A 17,432-nucleotide genomic window follows, 5' to 3' on the forward strand; every position below is an offset into this window, starting at 1 on the left:
TATCACCCAATGCCTCACACTCCTCTATAACAGGCTCCCATTGCATTTGAATCAGTGCTCCTCAATGATTCTGTTCAAGCTGTAACCTTGACTACTGGTTGGGGAATTGTAAGTCAAATCCAGGCTGGTACCTATGTCCCTCATGAACAGGGCCAGTCGGTGCTGCTCACAAAATCACTCTACTGACAATGACCATCCAACTATGCTCAATAACGGTACTTGCGTTTTTACACAGCTAGGCTTCCAAACACCATTAGGCTAGTAGTGTCCTATGTACATGTGAAGTTATGAGCTTATGCAGGTCTCCCAACATTTTGCTTCCCACATGGCCTGCTGATGACATTTACTATATGTTCACCTCCAGTCTTGTAAAAGTCAGACTTGTGCCATGGAGCTTGCATAACATACTGTGTCCTGTAGTCTGTGTACTTAGGCAGGAGTTCTGTTCTCACTGCACTCAACTGTGTGTGTGTGTTTAGCCAGAAGAGCAGAAGTGTGTATCCTACAGTTACCACTCCAATCCCATGGATTGACAGTATTCTGATGCTTGCACATGCCTACTCATCCATTTCATAGGTCCATAGGTTCATAGGTAGGTACTAGGCTATCGGCCCAAGGGCTTAAGTAAGTCTAGCAAACAAAGTTCCCTGGCTTACGCCAATCCAAGAAAGTGAATTCCCTGTGCCCCTGTCGAGCATAGCCACAGAAGTGATCCCCGGGGTGTATTTCCTATTTCCCATCCACTCATCAAGATTTTTCTTGAAGAGTGCTAATGAGGAACTTTGCTTGACATAGATGGGTAGCTTGTTCCAGAGTAAGGGAAGTCTCTGGGACAGGAATCTATTCCTCCAGCAAGTCCTGTTTATTGTGGTGACAAGGTTTAGGTCCCTAGAGCATATAGCTCGGAGGGACTGGGATTTCTTTAGGTGTAGCATGTCCAACAGCTCTGGGTTTGACATATCTTTATATGTTAGGCAGAGATCACCACGGAGTAGGCGATATGCTACAGAGTAAAGCTGGAGTTTTTTTGAGACGATCAGTGTAGGGCATTTATTTGAGGCCAGTAATTCTCTTTGTGAGGTACTTCTGTGGCCTTTCCAGCTGCTGCAGATGTCTTGTGATGTACACTCCAAAAGGGGCATTGTACTCTATAATGGGTCTAATGAGTGTCGAGTAGAGGGGAACAATGACCTCTTTTTTCCTGGATGAGAACCCTCTTGTGATGAGGTGTGCCATGTAGAAGGATTTCCTGACTATTGTGACAATGTGATTATCAAAGGAGAGATTACTTTCCACCTGGGTTCCAAGGTCTCTTAGCACACATTTGGTGTTAAGAAGACTGCCGCCTATGTGGTAGTTCATGGGTACAGAGTTTTTACCAAAGGGAATAACAATGCACTTTTTGGCACTGAGCTTGAGGCCATGGTTTTGACACCAGGTATCTGTCTCAGTGAGGCCCTTCTGTAGAATATCTACATAATTTGGGGACTCGACTATAGTTCCTAGTTTGCAGTCATCTGCAAACTTTGTTAGCCAGAGGCCTTCTGTGTTAGCCTGTACTTCAGAGAAGTAGATACCAAACAGGAGAGGTCCCAGGACTGAACCCTGTGGTACTCCACTTGTCACTGATTTGAAGTCAGATTTGGAGTCTGCAACTTTTACAGTGTGGGTTCTGTCAGTGAGCCAGTTGGCAACCCATCTTCTGACATAGGGATTTATACCTAGTTTAGTGAGTTTAGCTATAATTCCAGAATGGGGGATGGTGTAGAAAGCCTTGGCGAGCTCAAGATAGGCTGTGTGAACCAGCTTACCCTCGTCTACGGCTTTGGTGACTGCCTCAAAGAAGTCGACCAGGTTCAGGAGGCAAGATCTGACTTTCACAAACCTGAACTGGTGGGGTCCAGAGTTTGGAGGTTAACAATGTCTTTGTTTATGAATATTATGATGATATGTTCCATTGCCTTGCAGACTAGGTTCATCAGGCTAATAGGGTGATAGGTCCCAGGATCAGTGGTGGCTCCCCCTTTCTGGAGTGGGATAACTGTTGCTGTGTGCCATTCAGTGAGCACAAAGCCTGACGTGAGGCTATGATTGAACATGGTGCTTAGGTGGGGAGCCAGTTCATTCTGAAGTTCATGTAAAACGCAGCCTGGGGTGTTGTCCGGTCCCATGGATGTTGTGTTTTTGGCTTTAGAGAGTGCTGCTTTTACCTGTGAAGTTGTGATTACAGGGACTGTGCATTCTTCCTGTATAGATATGGGCTTTTTAGAGGGTGAGAGGGGGGGTAAAGTTAGCAGTGAACCTATCTGCCAGGATGTTGGCAATATCAGTTGGTTCTGTAATTTTTGTGCCATTGTGCTGTAACTCAGAACAAATCTGTGTGTTGCCATTGAGATTCTTGACATAGCTATGGAATGCTTTGTGGTTGTCCTTAGAATCAGTGGCAATCTTGTTTCATAGCTAGCTTTGGAGGATCTTATAAGGGATCTCAGCTTCTTGCTGAGGCTGACCAGGGAGTTCCTCCACTCATGGGATTTTACTCTCTTTTGCAACAATTTCTTCATTCTGTTGTAGAGTTTGTTTATGGCAGGGGACCACCAGATTGGCTTCCTTTTTTTTGGAGGATAGCATCTTGGTTCTGTTTGGGATAGCACGATCCATGCACTCGTGTAAGTGCTTATAGAGTGCACTTGTGTAGGATTCAGCAGTCGTAACTGTATTGTCCATCTGCATGGGTGTCATGAAGTTTGCCACTTCTGTCTTAAGAAGCATGAAGTCAGCTTTGGAGAAATGTTTTACCGTGGTTTCCTTAATGGGGATGGGGGCAGGATGTGGATATCTAGGGTGATTAGCTTATGGTCGGATCTGACCAAAGAGGAGATGACTTCAGGTGTGGAACACCAGTTGCTTATGTTGATAATGACTAGGTCTAGGATACTGTTGCCCCTGGTGGGGGTGTGGATAAGTAGATCCAGGGCATTTGAATTTATAAATTCCGGAAAACGCTGAGCAAAGGAGTTGGTACATGAGTAGTTTTCCCAGTTAATGGTGGGGTAGTTGAAATCGCCCAATATTAAGGTGTTTGGTTGAACCCTAACATTTTCCAGTATTTCAAGAAAAGAGGGGTGGGAATCCTGGGGCATGGTGGGGGATCTGTAGCAAGCTACAATTTGGATTGCAGTTTTGCCCAGAGTTAGTTGCACTTGGATAACCCCAGCTGCATTATGCTGGGCAACTAGCCTGGAGGTGTGGATATCCTTAATGAATATGGACACACCTCCACCTTTGGTGTTCTGGTCCAGGTTAAATGGCCGAAAAGTGTGGTATGAGTTATAGCGTGGTAATGCAGGGGTGCTCTCTGGAGCCTTGAACCAGGTCTCAGTCACTGCACAGACATCGATGATCTCCATTTTAAGGAGTGCCTCGAGTGAAGGTTGTCCTCCCAACAACTCTCCAACAAGCACTGTTGATGTCATCCACTATAAGTTGACTGCAGCCTTGTAAAGTCAGACTTGTGCCATGGTGCTTGTGTAAAGTGCTGAGTTTTATAGTCTGTGTACTTAGGAGTGGGTGCTGTTCTCACTGCAATTAACTCTGTGTGCGTGCTTTTGTGTGTGTGTGTGTGTGTGTGTGTGTGTGTGTGTGTGTGTGTGTGTGTGTGTGTGTGTCTGTGTGTGTAGCCAGAAGAGCAGAAGGGAAGGTGTATCTTGCAGTTACTGCTCCAGTCTCATGAACTGACAATATTTTGATACCTGCACATGCCTTACCGATCCATTTCATGCAGGCATCCCAACTTCTTCACTCCAACATGCACTGCTGATTCATCCACTATAAGTTGGTTTGCAGCTGCGTAAAAGTCAGACTTTTGCTGTGGAGCTTGGTATAGTAATGTGTTCTATAGTCCATGTACTTAGATACTTAGGGGTTCTATTCTCACTGCAGTCAATTGAGTGTGTGTGTGTGTGTGTGTGTGTGTGTGTGTGTGTGTGTGTGTGTGTGTGTGTGCGTGTGAGAGAGAGAGAGCTGTTGCTTGACATTACACACAGCGTTTTACACCAGCATGTGAGACACTGTTATACTCTCCTCAACAGCCACTGACATCATCAGAAAGTGTTGTCCAAGGCACTCAAAGTCAGACTTGAGCTGTGGCGCTTGCAAAAAGTAGTGGGTTCTGTAGTCAGTGTACTTAGATAGGTAGGGGTTCTATTCTCACTGCAGTCAAATGTGTGTGTGTGTGTGTGTGTGTGTGTGTGTGTGTGTGTGTGTGTGTGTGTGTGTGTGTGTGAGAGCTGTTGCTTGACATTAGTACTCCCACCAGGAAATGGTCAGAGAATGGCCTGAAGGCCAGGGAGAATTCACCTCATCCTATACAATAAAGATTACAGTGACATGGCTTTTAATCTATCTACATACATCATGGCATGGTTTGTAGGCCCTGTGGAATCTTGCTGAGAAAGCCCTGTGGTATCTCCAGCTGCTACGTGTCTAGTGAGGTACATGAAAAAGAGAGCATGATACTCTATTAGTGTCGTGATGAGGTGTGACTACAGTGCTGTCACACAATCCTAACATCTTAGTATGATGGTGTGACTTATGATGTGCACAACATAGGCGTTTAATACCACTGTAGATACTTGGTGGTCAAAGTTTAGAGTGCTATCTACCTGTCTTCCCAGTGCTTCTATCACTGGGTTTCTGCATAGCAGAACTGTTGTCAGTGCTGTAATTAACATGGAATTCAACCTTTCAGACATTACAAACACACATTTCTGCATTTATTTGTATATCATGTGTCTTTTTTCACCATTCAGTTGTGAGTGTTAGCTCTTCCTGTTCTATGGTAACACCATTGGTGGACTCAATGATTGCGCACAATATGCAAGAATCAGCAAACTTGGTAAGCCAAAGGCCATGTACTTTAGCCTGAACTGTTGAGAAATAGAGTTCAAACCATGAAGGGCCAAGGGTTTGCCAGTGGTGACAGCTCTACTGGTTCAGTTTGATTCACTAACTTTCATACGATGCATCAAAGAAAGAGGTTCTCCAGTTTGATTCTCAGCTGGGGTGCCTTCTGTGAGGAGTCTGCATGTCCTCCCTGCGTTCGTGTGGGTTTCCTCCGAGTGCTCTGGTTTCCTCCCACGTTCCAAAGATATGCGTCTGAAGCATTTCTCCCTGAGCATCCACTGAAAATAGGCTCTATCGCAGTTGGACTTTCCCAGTAAACACAAGCTAAATAAATAAAATAATTGTGTTCTGTCAGTGAGCGAATTGGTTACCCATCAACTGACGTAAGGGTTAATCCCCAGCTTACAGGTTTTCTCAATGATAAATGCATGACGGGTTGTGTGAAAACCATGGGCCAGATCACGTTAGTCAGTATGTCTTACCTTCATCTAGGCCTAGCACACAGAATCAATGGGCTACGACAACATCACAGATCACCTATGGCATGGTTCAGCACATACACCTTCCTGATATGGTTGAATACACAGTTCAACACACCCTCCACATGGCATATGTTCCCATACAAGGGTGTACATTAACATGTATCCACCTGAGTTGGGGGGACAGCACCTGATGCATGCATGTATAGAGACATCCTTATTCTCCTCAACTGTGAGGTATGCCAACATGTAATCATGGACCTCTTCTACATATACACTAGTAATTTTCCAGACCTGTGTGAGTTGTTAATGCTACATCAAGTCCATTACATCTGACAGATGTCCTCAAAGAGGTCATCAAGGGAATGCATGATGACAACAGTATCATCTTGTGGAACTTCACCAGGTCATGGCATTTGATACAAATCCACACTGAGGTATTCAATCAACACTGTCATATGTGGCCATAAACACCTATATCCCCAAATGGGCAGACCAGTGTATGACATACATTATACATATATGCAGCTATGTTGAAATGTGTGATGTGACCTATATGTCAGGTCCAGTGATCAAGGTGGTACATCAGCAATTGTCTGATGGTACAGAGCACCAATTAAGTTGATACATCAGATGCATGTGTGTTACCTGTTATACTTATGCATACACTACATACATAGGTGTCTGATATTAATGGCATGTATGTCATTCATGGCAGTGTGGACTGTGCCACATATACACACACACACATTATATATATATATATATATATATATATATATATATATATATATATATATATATACCATGCACACAAGGCAACTAGCCTGTATTGCCCATATTGTCGCATGCAGTTATACCAGTGACCCTCCTAACACCTCTTGCAGATATTAAAGTGCCAGGATAGTGTGTGGTTACCCTCAGAGTGTGAATTTATCATAACAGTTCTTCAAGTGTGTGTGTGTGTGTGTGTGTGTGTGTGTGTGTGTGTGTGTGTGTGCACGTAGGCTCATCTTGTATCACTCCACACCACATATGTTATGTCAGAGGCATGGAATTACTGGTGGCATTATTTTGCTATTGTCCATGATTCTAGTTGGTTCTTGTAATGTTTTCAATTATCCTTTATCTGTGCCCACCTTGCTGGAGACCTCTGCTGAGAGTATACTCATATTCAGGCATATCAGTTTGCACAGCTTACCAATATGCACCCCACCCCAGTTGTTAACTGCATCCCTAATAGATGTCCTCTGCATTATTGTTACAGGGATGCTTATTTCACACAGACATCCTCCCCATTGTTATCTCACCTTGTGTGACAGTCACAGACAACACATTTTCACTGTACAGTCCGTACTGTACCATATAAATATGTGCTTGGTGTTGCTGCTACAACCATCTTCCATTGACAAGCCCTCCTCTGCTGTACATGAGGGAGTTTCACCTGTCCTCTTTCCCTGTGTTCATTCCTACAATTCATCTGTGTGTCCCTATTCAATACACACATTTCCCCTGCGTGATCCCATATAGTGTTACAGATGATTAATACAGCTTCAGTACTGTATGCCAGGAATGGGATATCACAGTACTCTGCATTGTAGGTACACTGTCCTGTACTGTGTTTGGACCATATATTTCACATTCATACCTCTCAATTGTCCAGATATTCACAGGATGTCCAGATGTTTTCCTTATCAAATTTGTGGCTTTCTACCCTATCACTGAGATGATCTCTGGGCTGATGTCACTCACTATTACATACATTTGAGTGCATACCGCTCAACTGTCCTGATTTGTACAGAATATCCATTTTCTGGCACACATTTGTGGTCTTTTCCTCATAACATTTTTGTTTTCTGGCAAATCACCGCCATGTCATTGTGCAGTGCAGTCAGAAACTTATGACTGCCACGAGTTTCAAACTTCATTCTCTTCGGAAAGTTCATGCTAATGTAAAAAATATTTATTCTATTAACTTTCAAAGTTTGGAAGTGCAATAATAAAAATGTCGCTATTTTGGCCCTTTGTCTCCCCAATATGTATGCTTTGCCCCTATATCTTGCTCAAAGAGGATGACAGGTATGTCTGAGTTTCATTCTACCACATGTCTATACGACATCTATGGCAAATATGTTCCTATTTCTGGTTAAATGTCCCCACATTAAGTTGGCCTTTGTGGAGATATGTTGCAGTAAAATGATTCACAGCTATCTGTGAAGTCCTGGTTGTTACTGTGGCATTTCGCACAAATCCATGAACCATAGGTGTTCTGCTTTAAAAAGAATTGTATCTGCATTTACTTACACGGTTTCCTGGCCAGCAACACTGCTGCCAGCCATGTAACCTTACTTAGGCACATCACGCATCATTAATGTGCACTGCTCGCTACCGCTCACCACACACCGTCGCACAAATATGTAAACTCCATGTAGGCTCTGTGTGAAGCCTTCATGGGCCTTATTGAATCCTGGGGTATATCGCTTGATGTTCAGCATCATGTCTGAATGAAGCATTATTTATTTATTTTTTTTTTCTTGTACAGCATATTTACTTTCATACACTCTTTGTTAAACCTACATTAAAGGCCTGTTACCATCAAGTAAGTGGACTGGCACTGGGGGAAGCAGCTGCCCTCATCTTTTGTCTATAAAAGAAATACAAACTTAAAAATAGTTGCTGAGAAAGTAGAAAAAGTTATACATTTTATTTTACTTTACTTGAATTTGTTAAGTAAGGTACACAGATTTCAACATTTCTAAAAGCAGATATGTATGCAGATACCAACTTAGGTAGAAGCAGGAATTAATTTATACTACTCTCCCAATGAAGGCAAAAGCTGACATGCTAGGAAAATCCAATTAATTAATTCCTGCCTCCAGCTAAGTTGCTGTGCACATTATAATAGTATTCTTTGGTTCGCTACATTTACATGCAGTCACTGCAAGTATAGCAAATTTATGGTCAACAGTCCATATGCAGTTGTTCAAAATCATATCAAAACTATATGGCCTGCAGAGCATTTTGACTGCAATTCAAACTATGTGGTATAGCTTGCACAGTGTGAGACATGCTAAGCATTTCATGTAGGAAAACAATGAAGAAATTCTGGCAAATAGTGTTTAAACTTGAATATGTTTAAAAATTCTTAAAGAGGGAATACACAGGGGACACTGGCTCAGTTGCTGAGGAAGTGAGACACTATGGAAATGCATTCCCATGGTCCAACCGCTGGATCTGAAGAGGCATGTGCAGAGAAAACAGGAAGTTAAGGTTTAAGCAAAAAACAAACAAAAAAAACTCAGCAGCAATATCATGCTGCAGCAGAAGCCTCAGTCTTCTCATCTGCCCAGGGGAGGATTAGAACTGCCTGCTAGTCCTGGTGTGCTTGCAGAAGACTTGGTGGCAGTCAATGGTGGCAGCTGCATGTAGGCAAAAAAACACTACAAAAAGAAACAAAAAAGAATATACTAAAAACAAAACAAAAATGCAAAAATAATGCGTTGTTCAGACGTGCTAGCTGTGCTAACTTTAGATGATTTTGAATGTTTTTCTTTGTTCTGAAATGTGTAAATAAAAGTATTCATGGGGGAATCTTGACATGTTATTATAAGTTCAAAGGTTCATATGTTGGTACTAGGCTAGCTGCCTTTGTGGGCCATTTTAAGCCTAGTCAGTTTCCCATGTGGTGCTTGAATTAACCTCTCCCATTTGGCGTTAGATTAGCCTTACCCATTGCATAGTCAATGATTATATATTACCCCTTGAGATAATAACTGGAATCATACTATACATAATTTCAGGAGATCCATGCATGGGATAAAGCATTAAGGAATTGCCTCCGTCCATCAGTAGTACAGGGGGCAGTCCTGGATAAATATTCTGTTTCCCATCCATGGATCTAAGTTGTGCATGAATATGGGCAGGGATGAGCTTGTCTTAAGTAGATGGGGAGACTGTCCTAGAGTAGCAGTATCCTCTGTGAAATAAACTAGTCCCCCCAAACTGTTCTGCTGATGTGGCGGAAGAGGTTTAGATCCCTAGACCATGTAATTCTGGTGTCATTTGACTTGCTGATGTGCAGTAAAGCCATCTGTATTGGGTATGAGGCTACCTTGTATGCCAGAAACATGCCACCTCTTAGCAGCCTGTAGGATACCAAGTATAGTAACAGGGCTTTGAGTATGACTACGTAGAACAATCTGTTTAGGCCTTATATCCTTTTAGTAAGGTATCTCTGTGGACATTCCAGTTGTTAAATGAAAAGTTAAAGTTTACTAAAAGTAAAATAATTAGTTTAGGAATTCTGGTTAAAACAAATTATCCCCAGGACTCGACAATAATGCAGATATTAAAAGTGTTTTAATACACACAGCATCTAAGTTGTAATGTCATACTTACAGGTGTTTCGATGCACTGAATTTGAAAATGTGACATTTCAATATATTTAAATGAGTGATGCAATACATTGTTCAGTCTGAAAGACGAAAATGCTTAGTTTAAAATAAGAAGCCTTGAGCATTCCTTTCTTGTGTTATTTGTTTTGTGCAAAGAAGGATAACAGAAAAGAGGCAGTGCAGAATATTTTGTTTAACTAAGGTTGTAGAAAGCATTTTGCAACAATTAAAGTATGAGGGCAGAAGAAAACCTTTTTTGGTTCTCAGCTCTCAGAAGACATTTTTTTTCTGGTCCTCAACTTTGGGTTGAGAGGGGCAACAATCAGAGGAACTACCCAGGGTGCCAGATGAACCATCAAGGGTATTATGTGTCTAACCTCCTGGCCATATACAATACATTTTACAGTTTTTGATGCAAAAATTGTGTTATTTTTGCATTTCATTTTTCTGATAAGAACTGCCCCTTGAAAATTTTCTTGAAGCTAAAAAATCCTGCCATGATATCTTGAAAGACAAAACCCACAATGCCTCACTATTTCTATTAGTGTACAAACTACTACATTTCCATGCTGATTTTAGCAACAGAAAAGTCTTGAACTATAGTAATACAAGCTGGCAGCTGGCTCTCTCAATCTGAACACACTATACTGAAAATTAACTTATCTTATGATTTATTAGTTGCACAACTATAAGTAGCTACTCTTCTCAAGAAATATCTTGTTTACGATTACCCATAATGGTTTGGTGGTATATGTAAATAATTGCCAGTATTTACACTGATATAATTTTGTTGGTGAGGACATAAAGAAAAACTGAGTAGACAGTGAAACTAAAACATCAAAAAACATGCCATAGTACATGTGTTTTCAAACCACTTACAGTTTTAACATCAGTAGTACAGTGAAAAATGAAATTAATTGCAAAACCAAGATGCACAAGACAAGGATCAATACACTTGGAAGTAACATAGGAGTAATTTACAGGATATTACTGAAACATAAATAATAACGATCAAATCAAAATGAAGAAATATCAAAATGGAAGAAAAATTCAGCCCTCCCAAAGAAAAAATAGTATTTATAAAACTAATTTATGCACAAAATGTTATGTATTAAAAGACAGTTAACAGGTAGAGTTCATTTACATTCTAAAACACGCAAGCTGATTGGACAGCATGCCTATTGCTATTGCAAATCCAGCATAGCTGGCAATAAGTCTGGATGACAATATCTACTAAAATAGACATCCCCAAAGTTCTCTCTCCAAAGAAAAATGTAAAAAAAAAAAAAAAAATCACAAAAATTATAAAAAAAAAACATTTAATTCACTGCCAGGATGTCAGCAGTCTGCACACATCCTTATGTAAACAGTTTGATGTATCTGCACTAGTGTGTTCCAAATAATAATAAAAAAACTTGGGAGAAAATGCATTCTGTCCCAAGTAATATGCAAGTGTCAGTACATACATGTTCAACGCATACAGTGAAAACTCCTTAGATATCCTCTACACAGGAGAAGCTACAGAGTAACATTCTTTTTTTTATACAATGACATTATTTACAAAAGGTAAAAACTGGTCAATTAAGGAGTCACACAGAAGTCAGAACAAGTCAGTTAGGGTTAATGAACTGTGAACTGAGGGGTGGAGCTAGGAACTAAACCTTCTACTTAAGGGGGAAAATAAAACATCTCAAAGCTTTACTGGAAAAACTCACCAAGAGTCTGACACAACTTGGTTAGTTTGCTTTTGATTTATTGTGTTTTGTATTATTGTATTGCCTTCTTTTACTTTGTATACTGTGATTTGTTTTCTTTACACTGTGTTTTACTTGTATTCTATTTTGAACTGCATATTAAAATTTGGAAAGAGACCACAGCTGTGTCTCTTGTGAGTCACACAGAATTTTTCCCACCTTCACATGCTGTTGAGTTCTTAAACACAACTGTCTTTCTAGTTGTCTGCCCCTTATGTTAATTTGATCAAATATCTCCTTCCCTCTCCCCTTTCACTGATTATCATTTTGTGAAATCACTTCCCTTCAACTATTTAAATTTATTGGCCATCCCACTGTATTCCATAGAGCCAGAAAACAAAAGTGCCCACCCTCTTTCAATCTATCTTGCTCTTTTAAAATTAGTGGTTCTCCACTTAGACAGCTGAAACTTTAGTTACCCCCCCTTTCATATCTAACTGCTTAGTGCACACTGCAGCGTTTATAATAATAATTCATTTTTTTATCTTACCTTTAAACATCTATTGCAACACCACCAGTTATTGGATAGCCCACATTCTGCCTCTCAGTAGTCATTTTGGGATTAGTGCTTCTGTTTTCTCCTGGTGAGAGAAGGAACAGGGTGCATTGATTCCAGACTGCTTCTGGTTGGACAGTGAGTTCTGTGTTTAATGTTCCTGATTGATCTGGTTGCTATTCAAGGCATTTACCAGGAAAAGGCTACAACAAGCCTACAGACCCTTGCATAATCTAGGATAATACAGACCCTTGCATCATCTAGGACAATACTGTGGATCAGCAAACAGGCTGTGGTCTGCTTCCCATCTTGGGATTGGTGCTAACATTTTGCTTCTGGTGAGAGAAGAAGCAAACGAGCATTGTATCCCAGCAGAGTGAAGCTGTGGTGATACCAGCACTAGTAGTAGCCAAGCAGTAGCCATTCATGCAACTCCCCTCTTTTCATCATTCTTGACAACCTAATTCTTTGTTTTCAGTAAGTACTGCTTGACTTCTTTCTATCTTCAGAATATCTGCCTAAATGTTTCATCGAGCATTGTATCCCAGCAGAGTGAAGCTGTGGTGATACCAGCACTAGTAGTAGCCAAGCAGTAGCCATTCATGCAACTCCCCTCTTTTCATCATTCTTGACAACCTAATTCTTTGTTTTCAGTAAGTACTGCTTGACTTCTTTCTATCTTCAGAATATCTGCCTAAATGTTTCATCCTTAAATTTTTAGGGTCTACGTATTAGCGTCCCCTCAAGTGTTTGGTTGTGTCCTGTACAGACTCAGACACCTTCAATGACATTTTTCCTGTAAAAGCACGACTGAAATTTCTCCAATATCTAGCTGCTCACAGGACAACTAGTTTTCAGTGACAAGCACTGTCCCCAGAGTTGCAAACCGAATCCTCCTGACATTGCTTTATATTCTCATTCCAGCTATCTAATCAATAAAAAATGGTTTGTTGCCATGGATATGAACTTCCCCACTATCTCTGTTACCAGCTTGCTGGATATGGGCATCCTGGGGCAATGCAGAAATTGATTCATGTTTACTGACAACCAGTTAATTTTCAAACAAACTGATATGTGAGAGATGTATTTACCCAATGTCACTGCAGACAAAGCTCACACATAAAAGTGCTCATAATGTCAATAAGGTTGTCAATAGGACACATGTGGCAACCATCACACACAATTCAAAGCAGACATATAGACTCACATATGCTGAAGCACTTAAATGTAACCCTCCAAAACCACAAAGACCTCCTTGATGAATTACACATAACAAATACCCTCAGCAGCCCAAAATGCACTCTTTTAAAACAACACCCACATCAACACATACAGCCACATCTTATGGAGTCTCTACTTCTAAGCCCATAAGGCAATTCACCACACAGTCCAACATTCTGGTCACTGGAGACTCCATCGTGAGATACAACGATGTCCCTCTCACCAGGCTGAGTAAGGATTACGTCACAGTCAGTTGCTTATCAGGGGCTAGGATCCGCCACATTACCCATGCACTCAGGTCATTGGACCCCAAGTACCAGTATGACTCAGTCATAGTCTACGTGGGAGTAAATGACCTGAGGCGTATCTCACTAGACTATATGAAGACAGATAACATGGAGCTCTCAGAATATGTGTCTCAGGCTGGTATGAGCCTAACTTTGAGCATTTTCCCTTCTCCAAGGATGATGCCACAATATGAACAAAAGTAGCTTCTGGTGTCATTCTAAGGGGGTGCGATATTTCTCAGCTTGGAAGGAGATGGTCAACAGACCGCACTGCTTTGCCAGTGATGGTATGCACCTCTCCCCTCTAGGCTTTCAAATATTAGCTAAAACATTGTCTTCCCCATAGTGCCTTTTTAGGCAATGCCAAACTGAAAGTACTTCAGACACAGAAAGATATTACCACTCAATGCTAGGGGTCTAAACAAAAAATTCCACTCCCTAGAAGCTCTCCTCATCCTAGAAAATGCTGATGTCTGTGTGGCCGTTGAGACATGGTTTAAAGCCATGTAGAGCACACCAACAGTACAAGGTGATAATGCTTTCCACACATTTAGACCTGCTACTACACAGACAGGGACTAAAGGTGGAGGTGTCCCTATTTACATCAAAAATAAATATACCTCAAGGCTGGTCAAACAGGACAATGCACTTAAGCTGCTCCATGTTCATAGACAAAATCCAGAATCACTTCAGTGCCAGCTATAGGTCCCCCTCTATGACCCAGGAAAACCATACCATGTATTTAAACTTATTAGAAACACTAACCATCTAATCCAAATCATATTCATGGGTGATTATTAACTGGGAATCCTGTACAACACCAAATGTATAGGCACAGAGATTCCTGGATTTTGTAAACACACGCTCCCTGAACCAAACGGTCAATACACCAGCCAGGCGAGCAGCCATACTGGATCTGGTCCTCACCAATATAGGAAAGTGCTGCACACCCCTTACTGTACTGCCTTCCTTGGTAAGGTCAGACCAATAATGGTCTCCTTTAAAGTAAAAAATAAAACCTGGACCCCCAGCTAAACTTGGAATATTCAGGAACTACTCTAAAGCTAACCTCATGCTATTAAGGGATAACCTGGCAAAGTTTCAAGCCCCCATAAACCCTGAGAACACTGCTGCTCTGCAGAACTGTTCACAGAAAACCATGTACACGCATGGTAATAGCTGCACAGAGGCAGCTGTACCCACCAGGAAGAAGTACAGAGCTAACTCATCCAATTCAACTTTGGGCCAGATTCCCTAGCTGACACAAAATCTTGTGAGGTATCATGAAAGGATATTCCTGAGATTAGTGGAGCCAGAAGATGTATGGGATCTCGACTATACATACAGCTTATAATGGGATATGAATGTCCAAACTGTGGACCAAGTTACAACAGCAGAAATTTCATCAATAGGAACTCTATGCATAAAGGCAGTACAAGTAGCAACAGACCTTTTAGTTGCTAGGTTAAGGAAAGACCATGTCATTTCATAGACAAAAGCTATACAACCTGATAGCTACCTTGACAGTATGACTTTAGACACACTGGCCCAACTCTGCTCTAGAGAAAGCTATGCACAGCTGATTAGATCTCCTTAAATCTTTGGTCCTGTGGAGATAAAGTTGTCTGTGTATCTACTAGATACAAGAGTATACTCTCCTTTGTTACAGAATTTTGGGAATAATACTAGTAAATTAATGGTGCTGCGGTAGGTCGCCTCACAGTAAGATGCTGTCCAGTTCGATTCTCAGCTAGAGCGTCTTCTGCGTGAAGACATGCGTGAATGGGCGTACCTTCGTTGAAGGTTGTGCATCAGGCCTGGCAAGCTGGTACGTAAAAATCAACTGCCAATCATTAGCGGACCGGAGTTTCGCTGTGGCGACCCCTAACCGGGAAAAGCCGAAAGACACAAACAAACTAGTAAATTAATGGTTTGATTAAGGTTCATTTCGGATGCCACTTTTGGAATGAATGTGGGATTTGTTCTCAAAGAAGCCCTATAGCTATGGAAAAATCAGGTAAAGAGATTTACAAGAAAATACTTGTAACATGGAGATCCCTTTAGCCAAAGTGATAGCCACTAGGAAAATGGTCCTCCAAGAAAGATATTTTAAGTTTGCTGTAGCTCCCAGTTCAAACAGAGATTTTTTTTAACTTGTGATGAAACCACACCAGTCATGAGTAAATCCAGCATAACCCACACCCAATCATTCTATAAGTTACAGATCATCAAACTTTTATGTCTAGTATATTCAGGAACCTAGAATATAAAGAAGTGTAATGAGTCTATGAACCTGGTCATGTTTGTCCACATTCACCAAGAATACAATTGATAGGCTACCACAAATGCTTTACTTTAGTTCCATCTGTCTCACAGTTTCCCCTTGCTACAGATGTTTGCTGAAAATAAGTGAATATGTCCAGTTCTACATTAAAAATGTCATTACTGACTTGACTGAAGGGGAAAAGATCAATTTACTGTATATCTTTTAAATTAATAGCACATTATGTTTTTTCATATTTAAAGAGCATGTTCATTTTGTATAATTTGAAACAGAAAATGAAACCATTTTCATGACAACTATTTATGAACTGGTGTACAATTTAGCACTGCCAGAGGACACGCACCATTTTGTGTGCCAGGCATGACCTGAATTAGTTTGCAACTTACAGTGAATGTGTTCACGGACGTGAAGTCTGTGTCCAGGTAACCCTGCACTCTGTCGTAGGCCTTCATTTCAACACTCGTAAGGAACAGCCTGCAAAAAGAAGGAGTACGGTTCATGTCCAATGTATCAACAAATTACCATCGCAAGTTACATGAAAGGCGAAAGTGTTGCTTACATATTGATGCATGTTACCCAGAAATGTCTAGCAAATTCCTGGGTTTCAGTCTTACACTGCACAAGCATGAAATAATGACAGAAAAATAGCCAGGGCCACTCTGAACCGCATTAGCTGATTTCTCACTCATCCTAAAGCAATTAAAGGCCAAAAATGTGACCTACTTTCTGCTTGGCATGGGTAAACCTGGCAAACCTACTACACGGGCAAGTCACAGGTGAAAGACCGAATTAGGTGCACTCCTGTAGCCTTTGGAGTGATGAGGAAGTTGTTTTACTTTTTACTTATTTATTTTCATTTCCCAAAAAGCTGTATGTATGACATGTAAGAATAACATGGAGTTATAAATTGAGGCAGCTCTGAGGGGCAGAGGGATGAGGCCCTGATTTTGGAGCAGAAGACCCAAGTTTAGTGGCTTAGGTATTTGTGGAAGTTGGCCAGGGAAGAAGAGAGCAAGTGATCATCACTCGCTCACCCATGGGAGGTATTTCTGGCTTATTACATGGGTGACACCTAGTGGGAGTACTTGGTGTTGAGTCCAAGCCAACCAAGCCTACTCTGTCTTGAAGCATTCATACTGTAAGCCTGAAGAACTGTGTATGAAGGCACATTTCTCCCTTACAACAGGAATAGCAGAGCATGGAAGAGTAACCAAAGAGGGTAATATGCTCTGCAGGACTAGCATACTAGCCTGCTTCCTACCACCCAACTCTCGCTAGGCAACAGATGGCCATTTGGGATTCCTGGCAGAAATGAATGGGTCATAAGACTTTTGCCTAGCCCCTGTTCTGTTCCCCCAGGGAAAATGGGCTAAATGGATGCAGATAGAGAAGCCATCAGGCGAGGTCCTGTGGGTAGCAAAATGTAAACAAAAAATGCAGTGAAAACATGAAAACAATCCAGGTTTAGTCACAGAATATGATGAAATACAAAAAATGTTGCATGAGCAGCATAGAGGAAGGGAAAAAAAAACATTGTAAAATCACAGCACAGTCTGGAAAAGAGACATGTAAATCATGTGGTATGTACAATAAATGATATAGATAAATTAAA

At 41.2% G+C, this 17,432-nt stretch overlaps 1 protein-coding gene across 2 annotated transcripts in view; it reads right to left on the reverse strand.

The window, feature by feature from the left end:
- The window catches only part of LOC122811267 (inositol polyphosphate-5-phosphatase A-like), a 1,048,439-nt gene that overhangs the window by 437,407 nt on the left and 593,600 nt on the right, over positions 1–17,432 (reverse strand). For both annotated transcript variants that reach the window (XM_044082997.1, XM_044082996.1), the window contains exon 4: positions 16,207–16,294. In XM_044082997.1, the coding sequence (XP_043938932.1) occupies positions 16,207–16,294 (88 nt within the window). The remainder of the gene's footprint in view (positions 1–16,206; positions 16,295–17,432) is intronic.

Source organism: Protopterus annectens, chromosome 9.part0, assembly GCF_019279795.1.
Source record: "Protopterus annectens isolate FY-2018-M chromosome 9.part0, PAN1.0, whole genome shotgun sequence".
Lineage (NCBI taxonomy): Eukaryota > Metazoa > Chordata > Ceratodontiformes > Protopteridae > Protopterus > Protopterus annectens.